The 19,782-nt window shown below is 44.0% G+C and overlaps 2 protein-coding genes across 2 annotated transcripts in view; one reads left to right on the top strand and one right to left on the bottom strand.

The window, feature by feature from the left end:
* Positions 1-6,140, bottom strand: part of dnmt3bb.1 (DNA (cytosine-5-)-methyltransferase 3 beta, duplicate b.1) — an 89,434-nt gene extending 83,294 nt beyond the window's left edge. The window contains exon 1 of the mRNA XM_078419164.1: positions 5,946-6,140. The gene's annotated coding sequence lies outside the window, so the exon portion shown is untranslated. The remainder of the gene's footprint in view (positions 1-5,945) is intronic.
* A 600-nt stretch (positions 6,141-6,740) lies between these two features.
* Positions 6,741-18,528, top strand: commd7 (COMM domain containing 7). The gene is made up of 9 exons (XM_078419371.1): positions 6,741-6,905; positions 9,354-9,407; positions 10,665-10,767; positions 11,756-11,812; positions 11,899-11,936; positions 13,819-13,909; positions 15,255-15,304; positions 17,454-17,502; positions 17,605-18,528. Exons 1-9 carry the CDS (start codon positions 6,822-6,824, stop codon positions 17,679-17,681), a joined length of 603 nt encoding a protein of 200 aa, XP_078275497.1. The 5' UTR covers positions 6,741-6,821; the 3' UTR covers positions 17,682-18,528.
* The last annotated feature ends 1,254 nt before the right edge of the window (positions 18,529-19,782 follow it).

Genomic DNA, 19,782 nt, shown 5'->3' with positions numbered 1-19,782 from the left:
ACTACACTGTCCGGTCCTTCTTATTCTCATAGTTTCCTCTTAAGGAAAGATGGCTGGGGGCAATCAGAAGGACAATCCTTGCCTATGTTTGAACTTCTCCAGGAGAAATCCTGGGGCCTGGAACCTTTGTTGAGGAGACCTCTTCGCCCCAGCCACAGACTGCCGCTTCTGCTGAGACAGCTATTGGGAGTCAGGATGCCGGTTGGAACATAGCATTCTTAGAGGGACAATGGCTCTCCTTTGACTGATCTATCACAGTTCTCTCACCACATGCACATCCTGATGTATTTTTGAGCAGGGCTTATCAGGATTAATTTGGCGGCCAAAACATTGCCATGGCCACATGCAGGAGTCTACACCGATCAGCCCAAAACATTATGACCACTGACAGGCGAAGTGAATAACATTGATCATCTTGTTACAATGGCACCTGTCAAGGGGTGGGATATATTAGGCAGCAAGTGAACAGTCAGTTCTTGAAGTTGATGTGTTGAATGCAGGAGAAATGGGCAGGAGTAAAGACCTGAGTGACTTTGAAAAGGGCCAGACGACTGGGTCAGAGCAGGCTTGGCTTGTGGGGTGCTCCCAGTCAGCAGCGGTGAGTACCTACTGACAGTGGTCCGAGGAGGGACAAACCACAAACCGGCGACAGGGTGTTGGGCGCCCAAGGCTCATCGATGCGCGAGGGCAACGAAGGCTATCCCGTCTGGTCCGAACCGACAGAAAGTCGACTGTGGCACAAGTCACAGAAAATTTTAATGGTGGTCACGGGAGGAATGTGTCACAATACATAGTGCATCGCACCCTGCTGTGTATGGGGCTGCACACGGAGGACCAACAGCATATTAGGCAGGTGGTCATAATGTTTTGGCTCATCAGGTCATAATGTTTTGGCTCATCGGTGTAGTCTGATACCATGTAGTCCATCCAGGTTTATGCCTGAAATTTTCATAGCCATTTGTGAAAATTGTGAGTTACTCCAGCTCTCTGTGAAAATTGAATAGCTTTCTGTTCTGAATTTATTCCATTCAGTACAAAACTACAGCAGTGTTTTCAGGGTGAAAACGAGACCTTGGCTCCACAGGTGCTATCCTCATTTACCCAACCACTGTCATCTTCAGATGTATCTGCTGCCAGAGGCATTGCTTGGAATGAAGATTACAGAGATGTCTCCCCCACATCGGTTCTCACACCGCATGCAACTAACTCCACTCTTCAGGGCTCAACCAGTTAGAGCATCAAACCAGACTGATGATTGCGATCTAGACCCACGCGTCAGTCAGACCCAGTATCCACATCACATTTCCTTTCCCGAAGGGCATTAAAAGTTACAAGGAAATAAGATGCAAAGAACAGCAAGAAGATGCTGGAATCTTGTGCAAAATAGAAAGTGCTGGATTAACACAGCGGGTCAGGCAGCATCTGTGGAGGGAATGGACAGGCAACAGTCCTGGTTGGGGTACCTCTTCAGACCCATGGAAAGAATACTGTGCATAGAAACATAGAAAATAGGTGCAGGAGTAGGCCATTCGGCCCTTCGAGCCTGCACCGCCATTCAATATGATCATGGCTGATCATCCGACTCAGTATCCCGTACCTGCCTTCTCTCCATACCCCCTGATCCCTTTAGCCACAAGGGCCACATCTAACTCCCTCTTAAATATATAATACATTAATTATATTTGTCTACGTATATCTTACCTACCCCAATCAATGAGGAGGTAATTAAATAGTCTGGAATAACAAATTAAATTCTTTCTTGCATCTCTCACTGTTCCGTCAATTGAGAGGTTGTGTTTCATCCCATTAATGCAGGAATCTATTAAATTTGATTTATAACTACATTGATATTGTATTTATGTTCTGTCTTCACTGCAACATGTATTTTTTTCCTACGACAAAACAATTCTTCAGACTGATGTGGGAGACCCTTCCTCAGACTTCCAAAATACAATTTACACTCGATACTAATTGAAAGAATAAAATATACAAACAATTGAGATAGTTTGTATCCACCATGTCAGAATACCGAGGGTTGGTTTTGAACAAACCCTCAAAAATTACAACTATTGTGTCCGATACAGGCATTCTGCATTGATTCTGTGATTGTTCTTCAATATTATTTAAGAGTTATATCTCTCAACTAATACATACAAACAGCTAATTCAACAGAATTTTAAAAATGTGTTAAATTAAATGGATGAGGCATGTGTAAAGGTATTCCTTTCTGAGAATATTTCAGAGTGCTGGAATGACTTTTTTAAAACTCATTCGTATATTTTGAAATTGTTTAGTAATCACCTTTTTTTTTTTATGAAGTAAAGGCAATGTTTGACACAAAAAAGTACTTGAAATTGTTACAAACCAAAAAAATACATACGATTGTAGTTACAGATCTATAAGTTTCAATATGCTGGAATATCTTTTTAAAAACAACAGCTTCTGCTGTCTGTTTTGAAGCTGAGTTTGTGTAAGCATTTCCCTTTTATAGCAAGGACATAAAAATACGTAAAGATAGACACAAAAAGCTGGAGTAAGTCAGTGGGTCTGACATCATCTCTGGTGAAAAGGAATAGGTGACGTTTCGGGCCGAGACCCTTCTTCAGAAGTAAATATACGTTCTGTAGTAGATTTTTGATTTGGTTGCAAGAGTCAATATTTTTATTGGGAGATACTAAAGGAATATTACCAAGATTAATTTTAGATAAATATCAGGAAAGATTTCTCAAAATAGCAATAGCAACAAAATGTGTAGCGGTCACTTGGAAAGATCATAAGGAAATAAGAATTGAAAGATGTTATGCAGAAATGCGTAGTTGTATCCCATTAGAAAAAGCTACTTATAATCTGAGAAATAGATATGATTTATTTTTGAAACTTTGGAACCCATTCACTTTAAAACTAGGATTAAGAATTGGAAATATTTAATTTCAGGATTGTTTTGATACCCTTAAAAACAATTTAATAAGAAATTAGCCGGAAGTGTTTCCTTCTTGTCTCCAGGTTTCCTTCTTTCTTTCTTTCTTTTTTTTTCCTTTTCTTTCTTTCTTCTCCTTTTTCCTCTTTTTTCTAACTGGGGGGTGGGGGGAGGGGGTTGTGGGTGGGGAGATAATACAGAACAATACATGTATAATCGAATTTATAATGTATAATCGAATTTATAATGTAGGTATCATTGGGTACGATGAGCTGTAACATGTATGTGTTTTGTTAAAATTTAAATTAAATTAATTTTAAAAAAAGAGTTAAGATTGTTTTATTGTCATATGTACTGAAATGGAACAATTAAATCCTTACTTGCAGCAGCACAACAGGCCTGTAGACACAGTATTCAATAAATAATATAATAAACAAAAATAAAAAAGTTCACTAAATAAAAAATCCAATATAGTAAAAAAGACAAAGCCTGACTTTTACATACAAAGGTTGATAATCATTAGTGAAAAATGTATATTTCACAGTTTTTCAACAATAGGGGGAACATTAGAAGCTAAATAACCAAATCTTCCAGGCATTAAGACACATGGAGACAATAAATGGTGAAGCACTTATGACGGGAATAAAAAATCTTACAAACTACATAATAAATCGGCAGATTTACAACTTTTTTTTTAACCAGATCCCTGTTCTTTCTGGTTCAGGACTTCTTAAGTATTTAAATGGAAGTATTTGGAATTGAAATTTATAATGTAATTTATCCAAGTGTTTTTCCTAAGTTTACTGTGACATATTGAAGATTTACATAGAAACATAGAAAATGGGTGCAGGTGTAGGCCATTCGGCCCTTCGAGCCTGCACCGCCATTCAATATGATCATGGCTGATCATCTAACTCAGTTTCCCGTACCTGCCTTCTCTCCATACCCCCTGATCCCTTTAGCCACAAGGGCCACATCTAACTCCCTCTTAAATATAGCCAATGAACTGGCCTCAACTGCCTCTGTGGCAGAGAATTCCACAGATTCACCACTCTCTGTGTGAAAAAAACTTTCTCATCTCGGTCCTAAAAGACTTCCCCCTTATCCTTAAACTGTGACCCCTTGTTCTGGACTTCCCCAACATCGGGAACAATCTTCCTGCATCTAGCCTGTCCAACCCCTTAAGAATTTTGTAAGTTTCTATAAGATCCCCCCTCAATCTTCTAAATTCCAGCGAGTACAAGCCGAGTCTATTTCTTTGTTGACTGCAAGCAGTGAATTAGAAATGAATTCTTCGATTATAAATTTTGCAATAAATGTGTGCAAAACAATTAAATGAATTTTGCAATTTCAATCTCACAGTGTTCAACACCCCTTAACGAATGCCTAGTTACTTTGTCCAAAACATTGATGCTGCCTTTAAAAAAAAAATGTTTTGTGTGTTCCCTTGTTCTGCATGCAAAAATGAATTTGACTGTTCCTCTTACATGTAATAAATAAGGTACCATTGACCGTATTCGTGAAAGAACGAATAAAATGGTCATGTTGTCCATTTGGTTATCAGTTTCACTTTGGCGAGAACAATCGATTGCTGTAACCCAATCACCCATTTTACAAGCAGAAGAGTCAAACACTTGCATTTCTTAACCATTGCACATCTTAACGGAAAGCCAAACTCTGAAACTTTAAAATACGTGTGTAACTGTAGTGTGTGTTAAAAAGAGGTGCGCAGTAGGAAATTGGCGACGTATCGTAAGTTAAAGTTAATTATGTTTTCTTTTGCAGCGAGCAAAGGCACGGAAACGTAATTTCTTGTCTTTGCCCAACAATGTGCAAATTGGGCAGATTCCTCGACGTGGCTGCGACTTTACAGATCGAAGCAATATTACTGCCCGTCCTCTAACAGTGTCCTTGGTTCAAACCTCAGCTCTTGGCTGAAACAAAACATTATTTGTGCATGCATTGTAAGGATCGCCCACTGTACACAGTTATTTACACAACACGCTGCTGCTACTGCTGCCTAACTGAGATCTACGACTGCCTGAATGTTTGTCAGCACCATTACTTTTTTATCAGAAACGCTGCAAGTAACACGTCGCAAAAATAACAGGAATGGTGATCACTTAGACTATGTTGCCCTTAACGCAGGAGACAAAGGGAGATAAACTAGGATGGCAACGATGTGAATCGGAGAGAGGAGGGGAGAGTGTTCCAGCTCCTGTGTGGCAAGAGAGAGGGGGAGGGGGAGAGAGAGGGGGAGGGGGAGAGAGAGGGGGAGGGGGAGAGAGAGGGGGAGGGGGAGAGAGAGAGAGAGAGAGAGAGGGGGAGAGAGAGGGGGAGGGGGAGAGAGAGAGGGGGAGGGGGGGAGGGGGAGAGAGAGAGGGGGAGAGGGAGAAGAGGGAGAGGGGGGAGAGGGAGAGGGGGGAGAGGGAGAGGGGGGAGAGGGAGAGGGGGGAGAGGGAGAGGGGGGAGAGGGAGAGGGGGGAGAGGGAGAGGGGGGAGAGGGAGAGGGGGGAGAGGGAGAGGGAGGGAGTGTTCCAGCTCCTGTGTGACAAGAGAGAGAGAGAGAGAGAGAGAGAGAGAGAGAGGGAGAGTAAAAGAGAGAGGGGGAGAGAGAAGGAGAGGGAGAGAGAATGTGTTTCTCAGGGGAGAGTCCCGACCTGACGCCGGGCGATACAATGTATCCGACCGGCGACACAATGTAACGATTCCACGCGATACAATGAAAGTAACTGATGGGAACCGAGTTGTAACAAAGGAGCCGCCGGGATGGTCAGGCAGGGGTACAGGGGGGGAGTACAGGGGGGGGGGGTACAGGGGGGGTACAGTGAGGCACAGGGGGGGTACAGTGAGGCACAGGGGGGTGTCAGTCCGCACTCACTCACTCACTCACACCACCACCACCAGCCGGGATCACCGCGCACAGCCCAGCGTGGTGAATACAAAAGACCTGACATGGAAAGCGCCAAGTGAGCAGAAATCAAACTGCGATCAGTGAAGTGCGGATCGATGGGATGGTGCGGCTTACCTCGGCTCCAGGAGGTGTGGGATACTGGCGCTGGCGCTGGCGCTGGCGCCGCGATCTCCGGCTCCTGCTCTGCTCTACACGACTCCTGCTCCACTCTACTCCTGCTCCGCTCCGGCTCCGGACACCAGGCGTGACTTTTCGCGGGACTCGAATCCCTTGCCCCGAAACCGCGCCTACATTTACCGCCTCTCCGGCTGCGGACAAAACAACAACAACAACAACCCCCCTCCCTCCCCCCAAACCCACCAAACCCCGCCTCGAAAAATAGCCCCTGAATTATTGCTCCGCGACTGCCCGCTTCCCTCCCTCCCTCCTCTCCCCCGTGGCCGTGGCGAATGTGCCGGCGCTGCACCGCAGAGACAGCGGCCCCGCTCCGCCCGGCCACACAGAGAGACAGGGGGAGAGACACAGAGAGAGGGGGGAGACAAGAGAGAGAGAGAGAGGGGGGAGAGACACAGAGAGAGGGGGGAGACAAGAGAGAGAGAGAGGGGGGAGAGAGAGAGAGAGAGAGGGGGGAGACAAGAGAGAGAGAGAGGGGGGAGAGAGAGAGAGAGAGGGGGAGAGACAGCGACAGAGGGGGAGAGACAGGGAGAGGGGGAGACAGAGAGAGAGGGGGAGACAGAGAGAGAGGGGGGAGACAGAGAGAGGGGGGAGACAGAGAGAGGGGGAGACAGAGAGAGAGGGGGAGACAGAGAGAGAGGGGGAGACAGAGAGAGAGGGGGAGACAGAGAGAGAGGGGGAGACAGAGAGAGAGGGGGAGACAGAGAGAGGGGGAGACAGAGAGAGGGGGAGACACTGAGAGGGGGAGACATAGAGAGGGGCAGAGAGAGGGGCAGTGGGAGAGAGGGAGAGAGAGGGGAGATACAGCGGGACAAGATGCAGAGGCTGCACTTTAGCGGGGAGCCCGTGGCCGACGCTGTCTCCACCGACATCCAAACACTCAACAAATTCTCGGACCAGGTAACCGTCAACGCCTCCCCGACCGGTAACACCGCACCGCACGGACACTGGCCCTTCGGCCCAACTAGTCCAAGATGCCCCATCTACACCAGTCCCTTTTGTCCCAGATCTCTCTAAGCCTTTCCTATCCACCAATCTGTCCAGATGTATTTTAAATGTTGTTATTCTCTCCCCCCCCCCTCCTCTTCCATCAGGCAAGAGGTTCACAAGTGTGAAAACACACACCTCCAGATTCAGGGACAGTTTCTTCCCAGCTGTCATCAGGCAACTGAACTGTCCTCTCACCAACTGCAGAGCAGTCCTGAACTACCATCTGCCTCAGTAGAGACCCTCGGACTATCTTTAATCAGACTTTACCTTGCACGAAATGTTATGCCCTCTATCCTGTATCTGTATCTGGACGGCTATAATCTTTCCACAGACTGGCTAGCACGCAACAAAAAAAGCTTTTCACTGTACCTCAGTATACATGACAATAAACTGAACTATTGTACCAATATCTGTTGCACTTGAGTTTAAACATGTGGTACATGTGGTATATATACATGTGGTATATCTGAACAATTTGGATAGCATGCATCATCAAGCATTTCACTGTACCTCGCTCGGTACATGTGACAATAACCCAAACTACCTTCTCTGGTGGCTGGCTCCATATATCCAATGCCATATGTGTGAATAGGGTCATAATTCATAAGTGATAGGAATAGAATGAGGCCATTCAGCCCATCAAGTATACTCTGCCATTCTATCATGACTGATCAATCTCTCCCTCCTCACCCATTCCCCTGCCTTCCCCCCATAACCCCTGACACCCGCACTAAACAAGAAGTTGCATCTCAGGTTCATATTAAATATTTCCCCTCTCACATTTACCTTACGTCCTTATGTTATTGATTCCGCTACACTAAGTAAAACACTGTGTTTTACTATCTATTCCCTTCATGATTTTTATACACCTCTATAAGATCACCTCTCGGCAACTGCGCTCCAAAAGTCCCCGCCTGCCCAACCTCTCCCTGTAGCTCAGCTTAAAGAATGTGAGTATGATGTTTCTTCCCAGGAACCATCAGGCTCTTGAACTGTGGCACAGATGGAGAGCCACTGCCTCACAGCGCCAGACGCCTGGGTTCGATCCAGACCTCTGTTGCTGTCTATGTGGAGTTTGCACATTCTCCCCGTGACTGGAGTGGGTTTCCTCCCACATCCCAAATACATGCAGATTTGTAGGCTAATTGGCTTCTGCCAAAATGATCCATAATCTGAATGAAGTGGATGCGAAAGTGGAATAACATAGAACTGGTGTGAACAGGTGATCAATGGTCGGCAGGGACTTGGTGGGCCGAAGGGCCTGTTTCCAAGATGTACCTTTAAACAAAACACTACCCAAAATGAACTTCAACTATGGATTTGGGTACTCTGAGAAGTTTGTGCTTTTTTGGAGAACGGAGATGAGGAAAAACTTTTTCAGTCAGAGAGTTGTGAATCTGTGGAATTCTCTGCCTCAGAAGGCAGTGGAGGCCAATTCTCTGAATGCATTCAAGAGAGAGCTAGATAGAGCTCTTAAGGATAGCGGAGTCAGGGGGTATGGGGAGAAGGCAGGAACGGGGTACTGATTGAGAATGATCAGCCATGATCACATTGAATGGTGGTGCTGGCTTGAAGGGCTGAATGGCCTCCTCCTGCACCTATTGTCTAAAGTCTTTGCACTAGTATTGTGGGTATTAATTTCTTGAGTATTTGTTTATTGAAAACTGAGATCAAAACACAAAATATTGCAAAACCCCCACAGGCCCAATTTGTTACCCAGAGGGTGATGAACCCGTGGGATTTTCCAGCATTTAAAGCAGCAGAGACCGGGGTCATTAAATATGAACATAGAGAAAGAACAGGCCATTCGGCCCACCATCACTCCAAATTCTAGAATCTCCCATAACTGGAATACAGCCCACAATCCAGGTAACATTTTATTAAGTATAGAAACAAGGAACTGCAGATGTTATTTTGTACCAAAGGTAGATACAAAGTCCAAAGAAGGGTCTCGACCCGAAACGTCACCCACTCCTTCTCTCCTGAGATGCTGCCTGACCTGCTGAGTTACTCCAGCATTTTGTGAATAAATACCTTCGATTTGTACCAGCGTCTGCAGTTATTTTCTTATACAAAGTGCTGGTGTAACTCAGCAGGCCAGGCAGCATCTCTGGAGAAAAAAAGAAGCGTGACATTTTGGTTCGGGACCCTACTTTCAGACTGAAGAAGGGTCCCAACCCGAAACGTCACCCATCCTTTTTCTCCAGAGATGCTGCCTGAACCGCTGAGTTACTCCAGCACTTTGTGTTTATCTAAAATCTTATTAAGTTGTTTGCATGCATCGTGCCTTAAGACTAACTTGAATATTGAGGCTGTATTAGCATTTATAGTAATGAATTTTTATTTATTTTTAAACAGCAATTTTCAGCGTTGACAGAAATACTCTTCCGCTTTGTTACAGAACCTACGGAGGTAAGAACAGTTGCTACATTTAGTAGTACTGTAATGCATAGGCAGTGTTCAAAGGGTGACATTTCTGGTATTGGAAACATTGAGAAGGTTCAGTTCCTGGTGTGGTTAGTTCAATAAATTGAACTGAAATCCTAGTGCACTGGCTTCCAGAGAAACCAAACGTCTTAATCTAACATAACATGTCTATTGTGTATAACATAACTTAACCATTGGGTTCAGGAACAGCTATTTTCCTACAATTATAAGGTTCTTGAACCAACTTGCACAATCCTAACCCTTCCTCGAAAATGGAACACTGTTTCTGAATTGAATTTAATAAATTTTATTAGCCAAGTATGTACACATACAAGGAATTTGCCTTGGTGCTTTGCTCGCAAGTAACAACACGACACACAGTAAACAATTAAGAACAAAATATTATTATTTACACTAAGTTACTTATCTAATTATTACGTCTTTACTCTCATGTCTTTTTCTAGTTTTTTTTTCTTTTAGAATTTTATGTATGATTTCTGTCTAATTTTGGAGTTTTGTTTTCTGTCTGTCTCTGTGCCTGTGACCTTTTTCATTCTACCTGCACCTCATTGCACTCATTCATATGACAGTAAACATGAACTTTTTAACGTGTACGTTTGCTGGCGTTACCAATGACTAAAAACCTACAATGTTTGCATGGCATTCTTTTTATAATCTCGTTTAAGACAGGATAAATGTTATTCTTGCTAACAACAACAACACAGGCGGTTATTTCTAGTCTTGTATCTCCAGCACCATGAACTTTTGCACTCGACCTCTTTGCTTCTGGCAGTGTGTTTGTGTGCACATCTCTATCATCTCCATAGTGTTTTGTTCCTCACTTCTTCGAGCTGCCCAGCCGATATCTGTGCATTACATACCAACCCTGACCAAGGCGGTATCCAAGGATGCCACTTCAAGCCCTTTGTTATTGTTGCTAAGGATTGAGCGATAGAAGGCTAACAAGAAAAGACCAGGATTATCTTCTTTCCAGTGAGCTTTCTGGCTTTAAGTTCAGTCTCCGCCTATTGGCAACTCTAAGCCACAAATTGCCAGTACCAGATCAGACTATAAATGTAACACGATCACACTATTGTTTGACTTGTTGTTCCACTGCCTTCAGTAAGACTTTACCCTAATGAGAACATGTTCAAATGTAAAGCTGTTAATTCTGCTTGGAATTTTAAAAATGCTTAAGAGCTAACTATAATCTGTGGGGGTGGGTTTTCTCCGCACTTTCAGTCAGAACGGTTACTGAACGAGCTCGATGACTTTGTCTCACAAAATGGAATGAGTCTGGGCCCATTGAAGAACATTGTGAAAAGTGTCCTGTTGGTTCCTAATGGTAAGGAATGCTTGAATTCTATCGTGCACTGATATTGTTGAGCTTTCCCGCCCTTCATTTTCCTCTGGGAAATTTGTACTTAACCACTTTAAAACATTGCACCTCATTTCAGTGTTTTACAAATTTGTCAAGTGTAAATACGCACACCTCCAGATTCAGGGACAGTTTGCCCAGCTGTTATCAGGCAACTGAATTGGTTCCATTCCTAAGAAACGTTGTGCTATAGATAACGGAGTCATAGAGACAATTGTCTCAATGGGGAAATGAAGTTAGGAGCTAGAGAGTTTCAGACTAGCAATGGCAAAGTTATTTTTCCTGCAGAATTTTCAAAATTAATGGTCTTTTTCAATAGAGATGTTTCTTTTTGTTACTGCCAGCTAAATAGAAAGGCTGGATGCTACATTGTATAATAGAGTATCAAAGCTTAAGTGCCAATAGAGGCAGACACAAAATGCTGGAGTAACTCAGCGGGTCAGGCAGCATCTCTGGAGAGAAGGAATGGGTGTCTTTTCGGGTCGAGACCCTTCTTCAGACCCTTCTTTGATTTAAACCAGCATCTGCAGTTTTTTTTCCCACAGTGTCAATAGAGTGCTTGTCAATTTCACCTGCAGCCCACTGTTCAAGTAGAAGCTGTGAGCTCAAGAGACAGTGGTGTCTGATTACTGTGTGCATGTGTGTGGTGGGGGGGTGTTACATGGAAACAGTTGTTGACCCTTTACAGTTAAAATACAATTTCTTCCTTCTGCTTCGCAATTTCTAAAGTATCGTTCAAGTTGTTCCCTAGTTCCTGATTGAAATCGTCTTGTAATAAATTTGGCCCATGAAATACAAATACTGTTTCATAATTCATCACTCACACTTTCTCCATTTTATGTTACGGAAACACATTATAGCAGAACTGTATAAGATTGTAGAAAAATCGTGTCGAAACTTTTTGACTTGAAAAATGTATATAATTAGAATTAAAGTATGTTAATCTTTCCAACAGGTGCCTTGAAAAGAAATTTGACAGCTGAACATGTCAAAGCTGATTTCATTGCTCTGGGTATGTTGCATCAGAATGTTACTAAATGCTGACAATAAAATATCCGACTAATATTAAAGCGGTTTTATCTTTTCTTAATTATGAAGGACTCAGTGAGGAGAAGGCAGGATGCTTTGCAGATCAGGTAAATTGTTTTTCCATCAATGTATTTACGTTCACATATTGCCCATTTTACATATTGTTATTGTTCTTGGGCCTCAACTATTTCCTGCAGCAGCTCGTTCCAAATGAGCCACATCTGATTGCTATTAAATCTTTCTCCTCTCATCTTTAACCCACTTGTTAAAAAAGACGCCCATTTATTCTGATTCTGAATTCTATGTGATTATCCAGGCTTCATTCCATGTCAGCACCCCCCCCATCTACTACCCCTCCCCCTCCCCCCCCCCCTCTACTCCACACTCCCCCCCCCCCCCCCCCCCCTCTACCCCCCTCCCCCCAACACTGTGAGCTCTAAATTCCGTACCATTTAGTTTTAATGATATATAAAGTCATAAGGAATAAAAGTAGAATTGGGCCATTTGGCCCATCAAGTCCACTCTGCCATTCAATCATGGCTGGTCTTTCTCTCCCTCCTAACCCCATTCTCCTGACTTCTCCCCATAACCCCTGACACCTGATTACGTTATCGAATGGAATTTATTTTTTTCCTACACATCCGAGAATCAAGGGATGTGAATGTGGGATTATGCGGCTCAATGGTGATCTTATTGATTACAACAATAATCATTATTCCAAAACATATCTGTGTCCTTAAAGGAAGCAGCATTGAACAGTAGGTTAGATTTAACTAAACGTCACATTCCAATACTTAGGTGCAGAAACAAAACTGCAGATGCTGGTTTAAATCGAAGGTAGACACAAAATGATGGAGTAACAAGAGGAGTTGAGTATAGGAGCAAAGAGGTCCTTCTACAGTTGTACCGGGCCCTGGTGAGACCGCACCTGGAGTACTGTGTGCAGTTTTGGTCTCCAAATTTGAGGAAGGATATTCTTGCTATGGAGGGCGTGCAGCGTAGGTTCACTAGGTTAATTCCCGGAATGGCGGGACTGTCGTATGTTGAAAGGCTGGAGCGATTGGGCTTGTATACACTGGAATTTAGAAGGATGAGGGGGGATCTTATTGAAACATATAAGATAATTAGGGGATTGGACACATTAGAGGCAGATAACATGTTCCCAATGTTGGGGGAGTCCAGAACAAGGGGCCACAGTTTGAGAATAAGGGGTAGGCCATTTAGAACGGAGATGAGGAAGAACTTTTTCAGTCAGAGGGTGGTGAAGGTGTGGAATTCTCTGCCTCAGAAGGCAGTGGAGGCCAGTTCGTTGGATGCTTTCAAGAGAGAGCTGGATAGAGCTCTTAAGGATAGCGGAGTGAGGGGGTATGGGGAGAAGGCAGGAACGGGGTACTGATTGAGAGGGATCAGCCATGATCGCATTGAATGGCGGTGCTGGCTCGAAGGGCTGAATGGCCTACTCCTGCACCTATTGTCTATTGTCTATTGTCTATTGTAACTAACTCAGCAGGTCAGGCAGCATCTCGGGAGAGAAGGAATGGGTGACGTTTTGGGTCGAGACCCTTCTTCAGACTGATGTCAGGGGAGGCGGCGGGACAAAGATAGAATGTAGTCGGAGGCAGGAACGCTAATGGGAGAACTGGGAAGGGGGAGGGGATAGAGAGGGAAACCAGGGACTATCTGAAGTTATAACTTTGTCCCACCCCCTCCCCTGACATCAGTCTGAAGAAGGGTCTCGACTCGAAATGTCACCCATTCCTTCTCTCCCGAGATGCTGCCTGACCCGCTGAGTTACGCCAGCATTTTGTGTCTACCAACACTCAGGTACTTTGTCAAGTAAAATTCTTTAAATATTTAACTTGAAGTAAATGCACTCAATGAGCCACCTGCATGCAAAAGAAGATTGGCTATTTATTGTAAAGGCTGCAAGTGTAAGTCTGGTGAACGGGATAAATAAGAACATAATTTAACGGTGTCTTGTGCTTTCAGTGGAAATTGCATTCCGCGGTGCTGACAAGGCTGGCACTGGGCCAAACCATCACTGTCAATCAGCTGGTGGATATGGAGTGGAAATTTGGAGGTAATTTTCACTCTCAATGATTAGTTTGTTATTTTATCTATAGTACAGCTATAGAGTGCGGCCCGGGCAGCCGCCATTGGTGGAGCGGGAGCACGTGGCCGCTGGCTGGGTGAGGTCACGTGGGGCGCAGGGCGGTGATGTCACCCTTTGTCCCTTATTTGGGAGTGAGGAAGTTGGCAACCCTACTAATACGGGACGGTCCCGTACGGGACAAACTAATTTAGTGCAAAATACGGGATGCCCGGCTAATACGGGACAGTTGGCAACCCTATCCTAAAGCCACAGAAGGAGGTGATTTGGCCTGTTGAGTTTATGTTGGCTCATTGTAGACCAATCCCACTCAGCCACTCTGTAGTGATAAGACTGCAATCTTTCTTCAGTCAAACTCAGTTATGTTCACTCCCCCGTTGACTCTGTTTCCACCTCCCACATGTTTAGTAAGCTTCACTCAGAACCATATTCCCATCCATCTCATTTCTTTTTGCCCACAATCGAAATCTCTGTTCACAGAGTCAATGATAAGCCTGTTGTTCATTGACATGAAGATGGAACCTGACCTCATTACTGCAGAGCAGATTGTGGGGACACACATCCAAATGTTCTGACCGCTGAATAGAATTTGTATAAGTCTGTGTAACTTCAACAGTGAAATGCACCAATTGCAGCTGGTTCTAAGCGATAGTCTCTCAGCCAAAATTAACATCACATCACCTTACCTCTACCGTAACCCTGCCAATGCAATTTGCATCACATCACAACTCGATTGCACAAAAGGCTTCTAATTAGTGTCGTTTTAGTTTTAGAGATACATGTGCCACACAGTAAGCCAAGCCTCCCAAACTCGATTCACAATGTCTACAGGGAACCTTAACGTTCCAACTTCACTTACACACTAGAAAGACCGCAAGAGTTCTGGTTCCAGTGTAGTCTTGTGGAGCAGCCCCTTCGGATTTTGCTTCCCGATGGTCACAGAATGTCTGATGCGTGCAATGATGTGTTTAGTATGAACGTGTGCCTCTTGTACGGGACATAGTCTGGATTCACAGCTTGTCCTGCATCTATCAGTTCACTCCAATTCATTAAAGAAAAAGGACACTCGAGAATCCTAGTGTGTGTAAAGGCTTTGATTTTCCTGTAAACCTGTTAGCACTTGCTTTGATTAACTTCTCGCCATTTGTATTTGCAAATAAAAGTAGTTTAGGAATTCATGAATCATTTCAGGGTAAATCAATGTTTGCCTTCATTGAAAATAATTTACTGGCATTTAATATTGAAAGGCTCAAAGATTGTGTTTTACTTAAGACAAGAACAATCCACTTATCCACATTTTCTTTGTTGTTACCAGTGACTGCAGGGAGCAGTGAACTGCAGAAAGTTGGGGGCATATTTTTGCAGGTAACCCTTCCATTATTTATATTTTTAAGGATAATCTTCCATCAACCTATTTGTTCTTAATGTGTGTCACCACCCGTTGAATCTCACATTAGGGGTACACACTGTAAGAAAGTAACTGCAGATGCTGGTACAAATCGAAGGTATTTATTCACAAAATGCTGGAGTAACTCAGCAGGTCAGGCAGCATCTCAGGAAAGAAGGAATGGGCGACGTTTCGATTCAGTCTGAAGAAGGGTCTCGACCCGAAACTTCGCCAATTCTTTCTCTCCTGAGATGCTGCCTGACCTGCTGAGTTACTCCAGCATTTTGTGAACAAATACCTTCGATTAGGGGTACACGCTGACTTTATTCTAAAGGAATTGATACTGAAGACTTTGTAGGAAGATAATTATTACAGCCCAGTGGCATGAATATTGATTTCTCTCACTTCTGGCAGCCCCGGCATTCCCTCTCCCTCTATCCCTCCCCCACCCAAGTCGCACCAGCTTCTCGTTTTCACCCAACAAACGGCCGACAATGGTGGCCTGTTTCCTTTATTATCGTGACTTTTCTGCATATCTTTTATTCATTGTTCTTTATCTCCAGAGGTGCAGTGTTGCTGGAGGTCACCGGAGTGCCGCTCTGGCACCTCTGTAAAAAAAATAAAAAAAAATAGCGGGGAATTTAACACCGGCCACTTCGGCACCAGTGACAGCTCCGGCACCTTAAAAAATTAGCACAGCAACACTGTTTATCTCTCCACATCATCGTCTATATCTCTCGTTTCCCTTATCCGTAACTAGCCTGAAGAAGCGCCTCGACCAGAAACGTCACCCATTCCTTCTCTCCAGAGATGCTGCCTGTCCTGCTGAGTTACTCCAGCATTTTGTGTCTACCTTCATTATTATGAAGCAAATCTGAGCAACGGCTCTGGCTTTTTAATGAAGAACCAGAGAACATGGGTTGAAAGTCAGAGTGGAAAGAGTTATTAGGAACCTGAGGGGTAACTTTTTCACACAAGAGGTTGGTAGGTATATGGAACGAGCTGCCAGAGGAAGTAATTGAGGCAGATATTGTAATGGCATGTAGAAGACATTTGGACAGTTTCATGGATCGGAAAGGTTTAGAGGGATATGGGCCAAACGTAGGCAGGTGGGACTCGTGTAAATGGGGCATCTTTGCTGGCAAGGGCAAGTTGGGCTGTTTCCATGCTCTATGCTCTATGACTTGGAGATTGTGATTGACAATTGATCTTAAAATGTCTTGTATAAGAAAATAACTGCAGATGCTGGTACAAATCGAAGGTATTTATTCCCAAAATGCTGGAGTAACTCAGCAGGTCAGGCAGCATCTCAGGAGAGAAGGAATGGGTGACGTTTCGGGTCGAGACCTTCTTGTAATCCACTGGAAGATTGGCAGAGGGCTAGGAAGATGATCTCTTGCAGACCTTATAGATCGAATATATTGTATATCCGAGAAGCCAAAAAGACCACAAATATTTTAAAAACCTTACTGAAGATCCGAGCAAATCACGACTAATGCTGCCAAGATTGCAGACAATGGGAGCATTTTTTCCCAGGTTCACGTCATGGGTAAATTCTGACATATGATGATCACTGTTTCAAACCAGAGTTAGTTCTGTAAACCAAAGAAACACAAAAACACTAAACTACGCTACACTTAGCGCGGCACGGTGGCGCAGCGGTAGAGTTGCTGCCTTACAGCGAATGCAGCGCCGGAGACCCGGGTTCGATCCCGACTATGGTTGCTGCCTGTACGGAGTTCCTACGTTCTCCCCGTGACCTGCGTGGGTTTTCTCCGAGACCTTCGGTTTCCTCCCACACTCCAAAGACGTAACCTCCAAAGGTTTGCAGGTTAATTGGCTTGGCAAATGTAAAAATTGTCCCTATTGGGTGTAGGATAGTGTTAATATGCGGGGATCGCTGGTCGGCGCGGACCCGGTGGGCCGAAGGCGCCTGTTTCCATGCTGTATCTCTAAACTAAAACTAAAGCTGTAAACCATCTTTTAGTGAATGACCATTAGTCAGGTGTTTAATCAACTTGCAAAGACTCACCATGTCAAGGCACTTGGCCATGAAGTACACAAGGGATGACCAGTCTCCTCACCAGCTTCACTGAGTAACTCATAGTCTTGTTCTTTTTATTTCAGTTAAAGTTAGTTATCAAGAAGGGGAACAAAAGTGAGATTATTTACATGGGTTAGTATACACGTTCTATTGAAATTTCGGAGCTTTTTAATTGCTTAAAATTGTGCAAGGCCTTCACTAATGTTTTTTTTGTATTTTTTCCCATTTGTTTAGAGTTGACTTTGCCTCAATTCTATAACTTCCTGCATGAAATGGAACAAGCCAAGACTAGCCTCGAATGCTTTGGTTAAATTGCTGCTTGTTTTTGCATCAAATTATTGAGAGAAAATTCCTGTCTACTTGTCCAGAAATTGCGTGAACGTTTAGGGTTTGCAAAACATTGGCTTCGTTACCTGGTGAAGCTCCTGGTGATGTTTCCACTGTTCTGTCAATTATTTGTTAGCGTGGTGAGCTTTTGTTTTCTACCTTGTCTGAAAATGATAGCGGTGTTAATAAAGGTTAATGTTGAAACATTTCTGAGAGTTGAACTCCAATTGAGAGTGAAGATTGTTTGGTTTAATATGTAGAATTAACGTTAAAATCTGTAAAAGATAAACTGCAAGTTAGTAGAGGGTTAACGGAAACGGCTGCACCATAGCAGTTAGCAGTCAGTAAGTCACTGCCAGGAGCGGGGATAATTACCGCGAACAGGAAATCTGAGTGAACTCTTGTAACTTGGGCGTGGCGGAATAAAGGTGTATAAAAGTAAACCTTTACTTACTGCTGCACCTATTAGTCACGATGAGATGTCTTGAGTAGACTTCATCTGAGTCTATGTTGTTTAAAAATAAAAACCCTGTTCCATGTAAAGCATAAAGTTAACCACAATTATCAAATTACTGTATATACGCGATGTTGCAAAGAAAGTAGTTGGAGCAGGCTTTGCATTAGAAAGCTGTTTTCGTCTCTTTATTGACTTGGTTGATACAGCAAGGGGAAAGGCCCTTCGGCCCATCGTCCATGCTGACTATGAATGAATAAGTTTATTTGCCGAGTATGTACACATACAAGGAATGTGCCTTGGTGCTCCGCTCGCAAGTAACAACACGAACATACAGTAAACAATTAAGAATAAAGCATAAAACATTAAAACAATAAGGATACAACATTACGGTTTAAACATGAGTGAAATAAACCAGAGCAAAAAGAGACTACAGATTTTGGTTATTGAGTAGAACTATCACTAGTGGAAAAAAAGCTGTTTTTAAGTCTGGCTGTGGCGGCTTTGACAGTCCGGAGTCGCCTTCCAGAGGGAAGTGCTTCAAAGAGTTTGTGGCCAGGGTGAGAGGGGTCAGAGATGATCTTGCCCGCTCGCTTCCTGGCCCTTGCAGTGTACAGTTCGTCAATGGGAAGAAGGTTGCAGCCAACAACCTTCTCAGCTGATCGAACTACTGCAAATCCACCCGTTCACAGTGGTTCTCTGTCATCTCACTACACACTAAGGGCAATTTTACAGACTGCCGATTAACCTACAAACTCGCACTTTGGGATGTGGGAGAAAACCGGAGCACCCAGAGGAAACCCACGTGGTCACAGAGACATTGTGAAGCTCTACACAGATGGCATCCGAAGTAAGGGATCGAACTCGGGTCTCTTATGCTGTGAGGCAGTGGCTCTACCAGCCGTGCCACTGTGCCCTATATTATAAGGAAGAGATAGCCAGACAAAAATGTAATCCAATCTCACAATTTCGTTTAGTTGGAGATACAGCAGGGAAACAGGCCCTTTGGTTGAGTCCACACCGACTGTCGACCACCCGTTCACACTAGTTCTATGTTATCCCACTTTCTCATCCACTCCCGACACACTAGGCGCAATTTACAGAGGGCCGATTAACCTATAAACCCGCACGTCTTTGGGATGTGGGAGGAAACCGGAGCACCCGGAGGAAACCCACGCGGTCACAGGGAAAACTCCACAAAGACAGCACCTGAGGTCAGGATCGAACACAGTTCTGTGGCGCTGTGAGGCAGCAACACCACCGTATTGTACAATACATAATACGGTTCAATGTGCAATTAGTGAGAAATGATCTTGAGGTGTTTCTGCAATTCTATGATGGGAATTAAATTGGTTAATTGCCTGTCATTCCATATATCCACCAATGACTGTTTTCAATGCACGCCCACTCTCTCCATCCCTCTCCCACCTACATCGCACCAAGTTCAAGTTCTCACCTAGCAAACAGCTAACAATGGCCTGTTTCCTTTATCATTGTTATTTTTTGCTGATCTTTCATTTATTTGTTCTTTATCTCTCTACATTTCCCTTCTATATCTCTCCGTTCCCTTTCCCCTGACTAGTCTGAAGAAGGGTCTCGACCTGAAACGTCACCCATCCCTTCTCTCTGGA

The sequence above is a fragment of the Rhinoraja longicauda genome, chromosome 22, assembly GCF_053455715.1.
Source record: "Rhinoraja longicauda isolate Sanriku21f chromosome 22, sRhiLon1.1, whole genome shotgun sequence".
Taxonomy (NCBI): Eukaryota; Metazoa; Chordata; class Chondrichthyes; order Rajiformes; family Arhynchobatidae; genus Rhinoraja; species Rhinoraja longicauda.
This window is presented reverse-complemented; position numbering and strand designations above follow the sequence as displayed.

Excerpts from the sequence above, each read along its gene's own strand:
- commd7 (XM_078419371.1), top strand. The coding sequence starts at position 6,822 with ATGCAGAGGCTGCACTTTAGCGGGGAGCCCGTGGCCGACGCTGTCTCC. Across the intron at positions 11,813-11,898 it reads AGCTGATTTCATTGCTCTGG|GACTCAGTGAGGAGAAGGCA; the intron begins GTATGTTGCATC and ends TTAATTATGAAG. Across the intron at positions 13,910-15,254 it reads TATGGAGTGGAAATTTGGAG|TGACTGCAGGGAGCAGTGAA; the intron begins GTAATTTTCACT and ends TGTTGTTACCAG.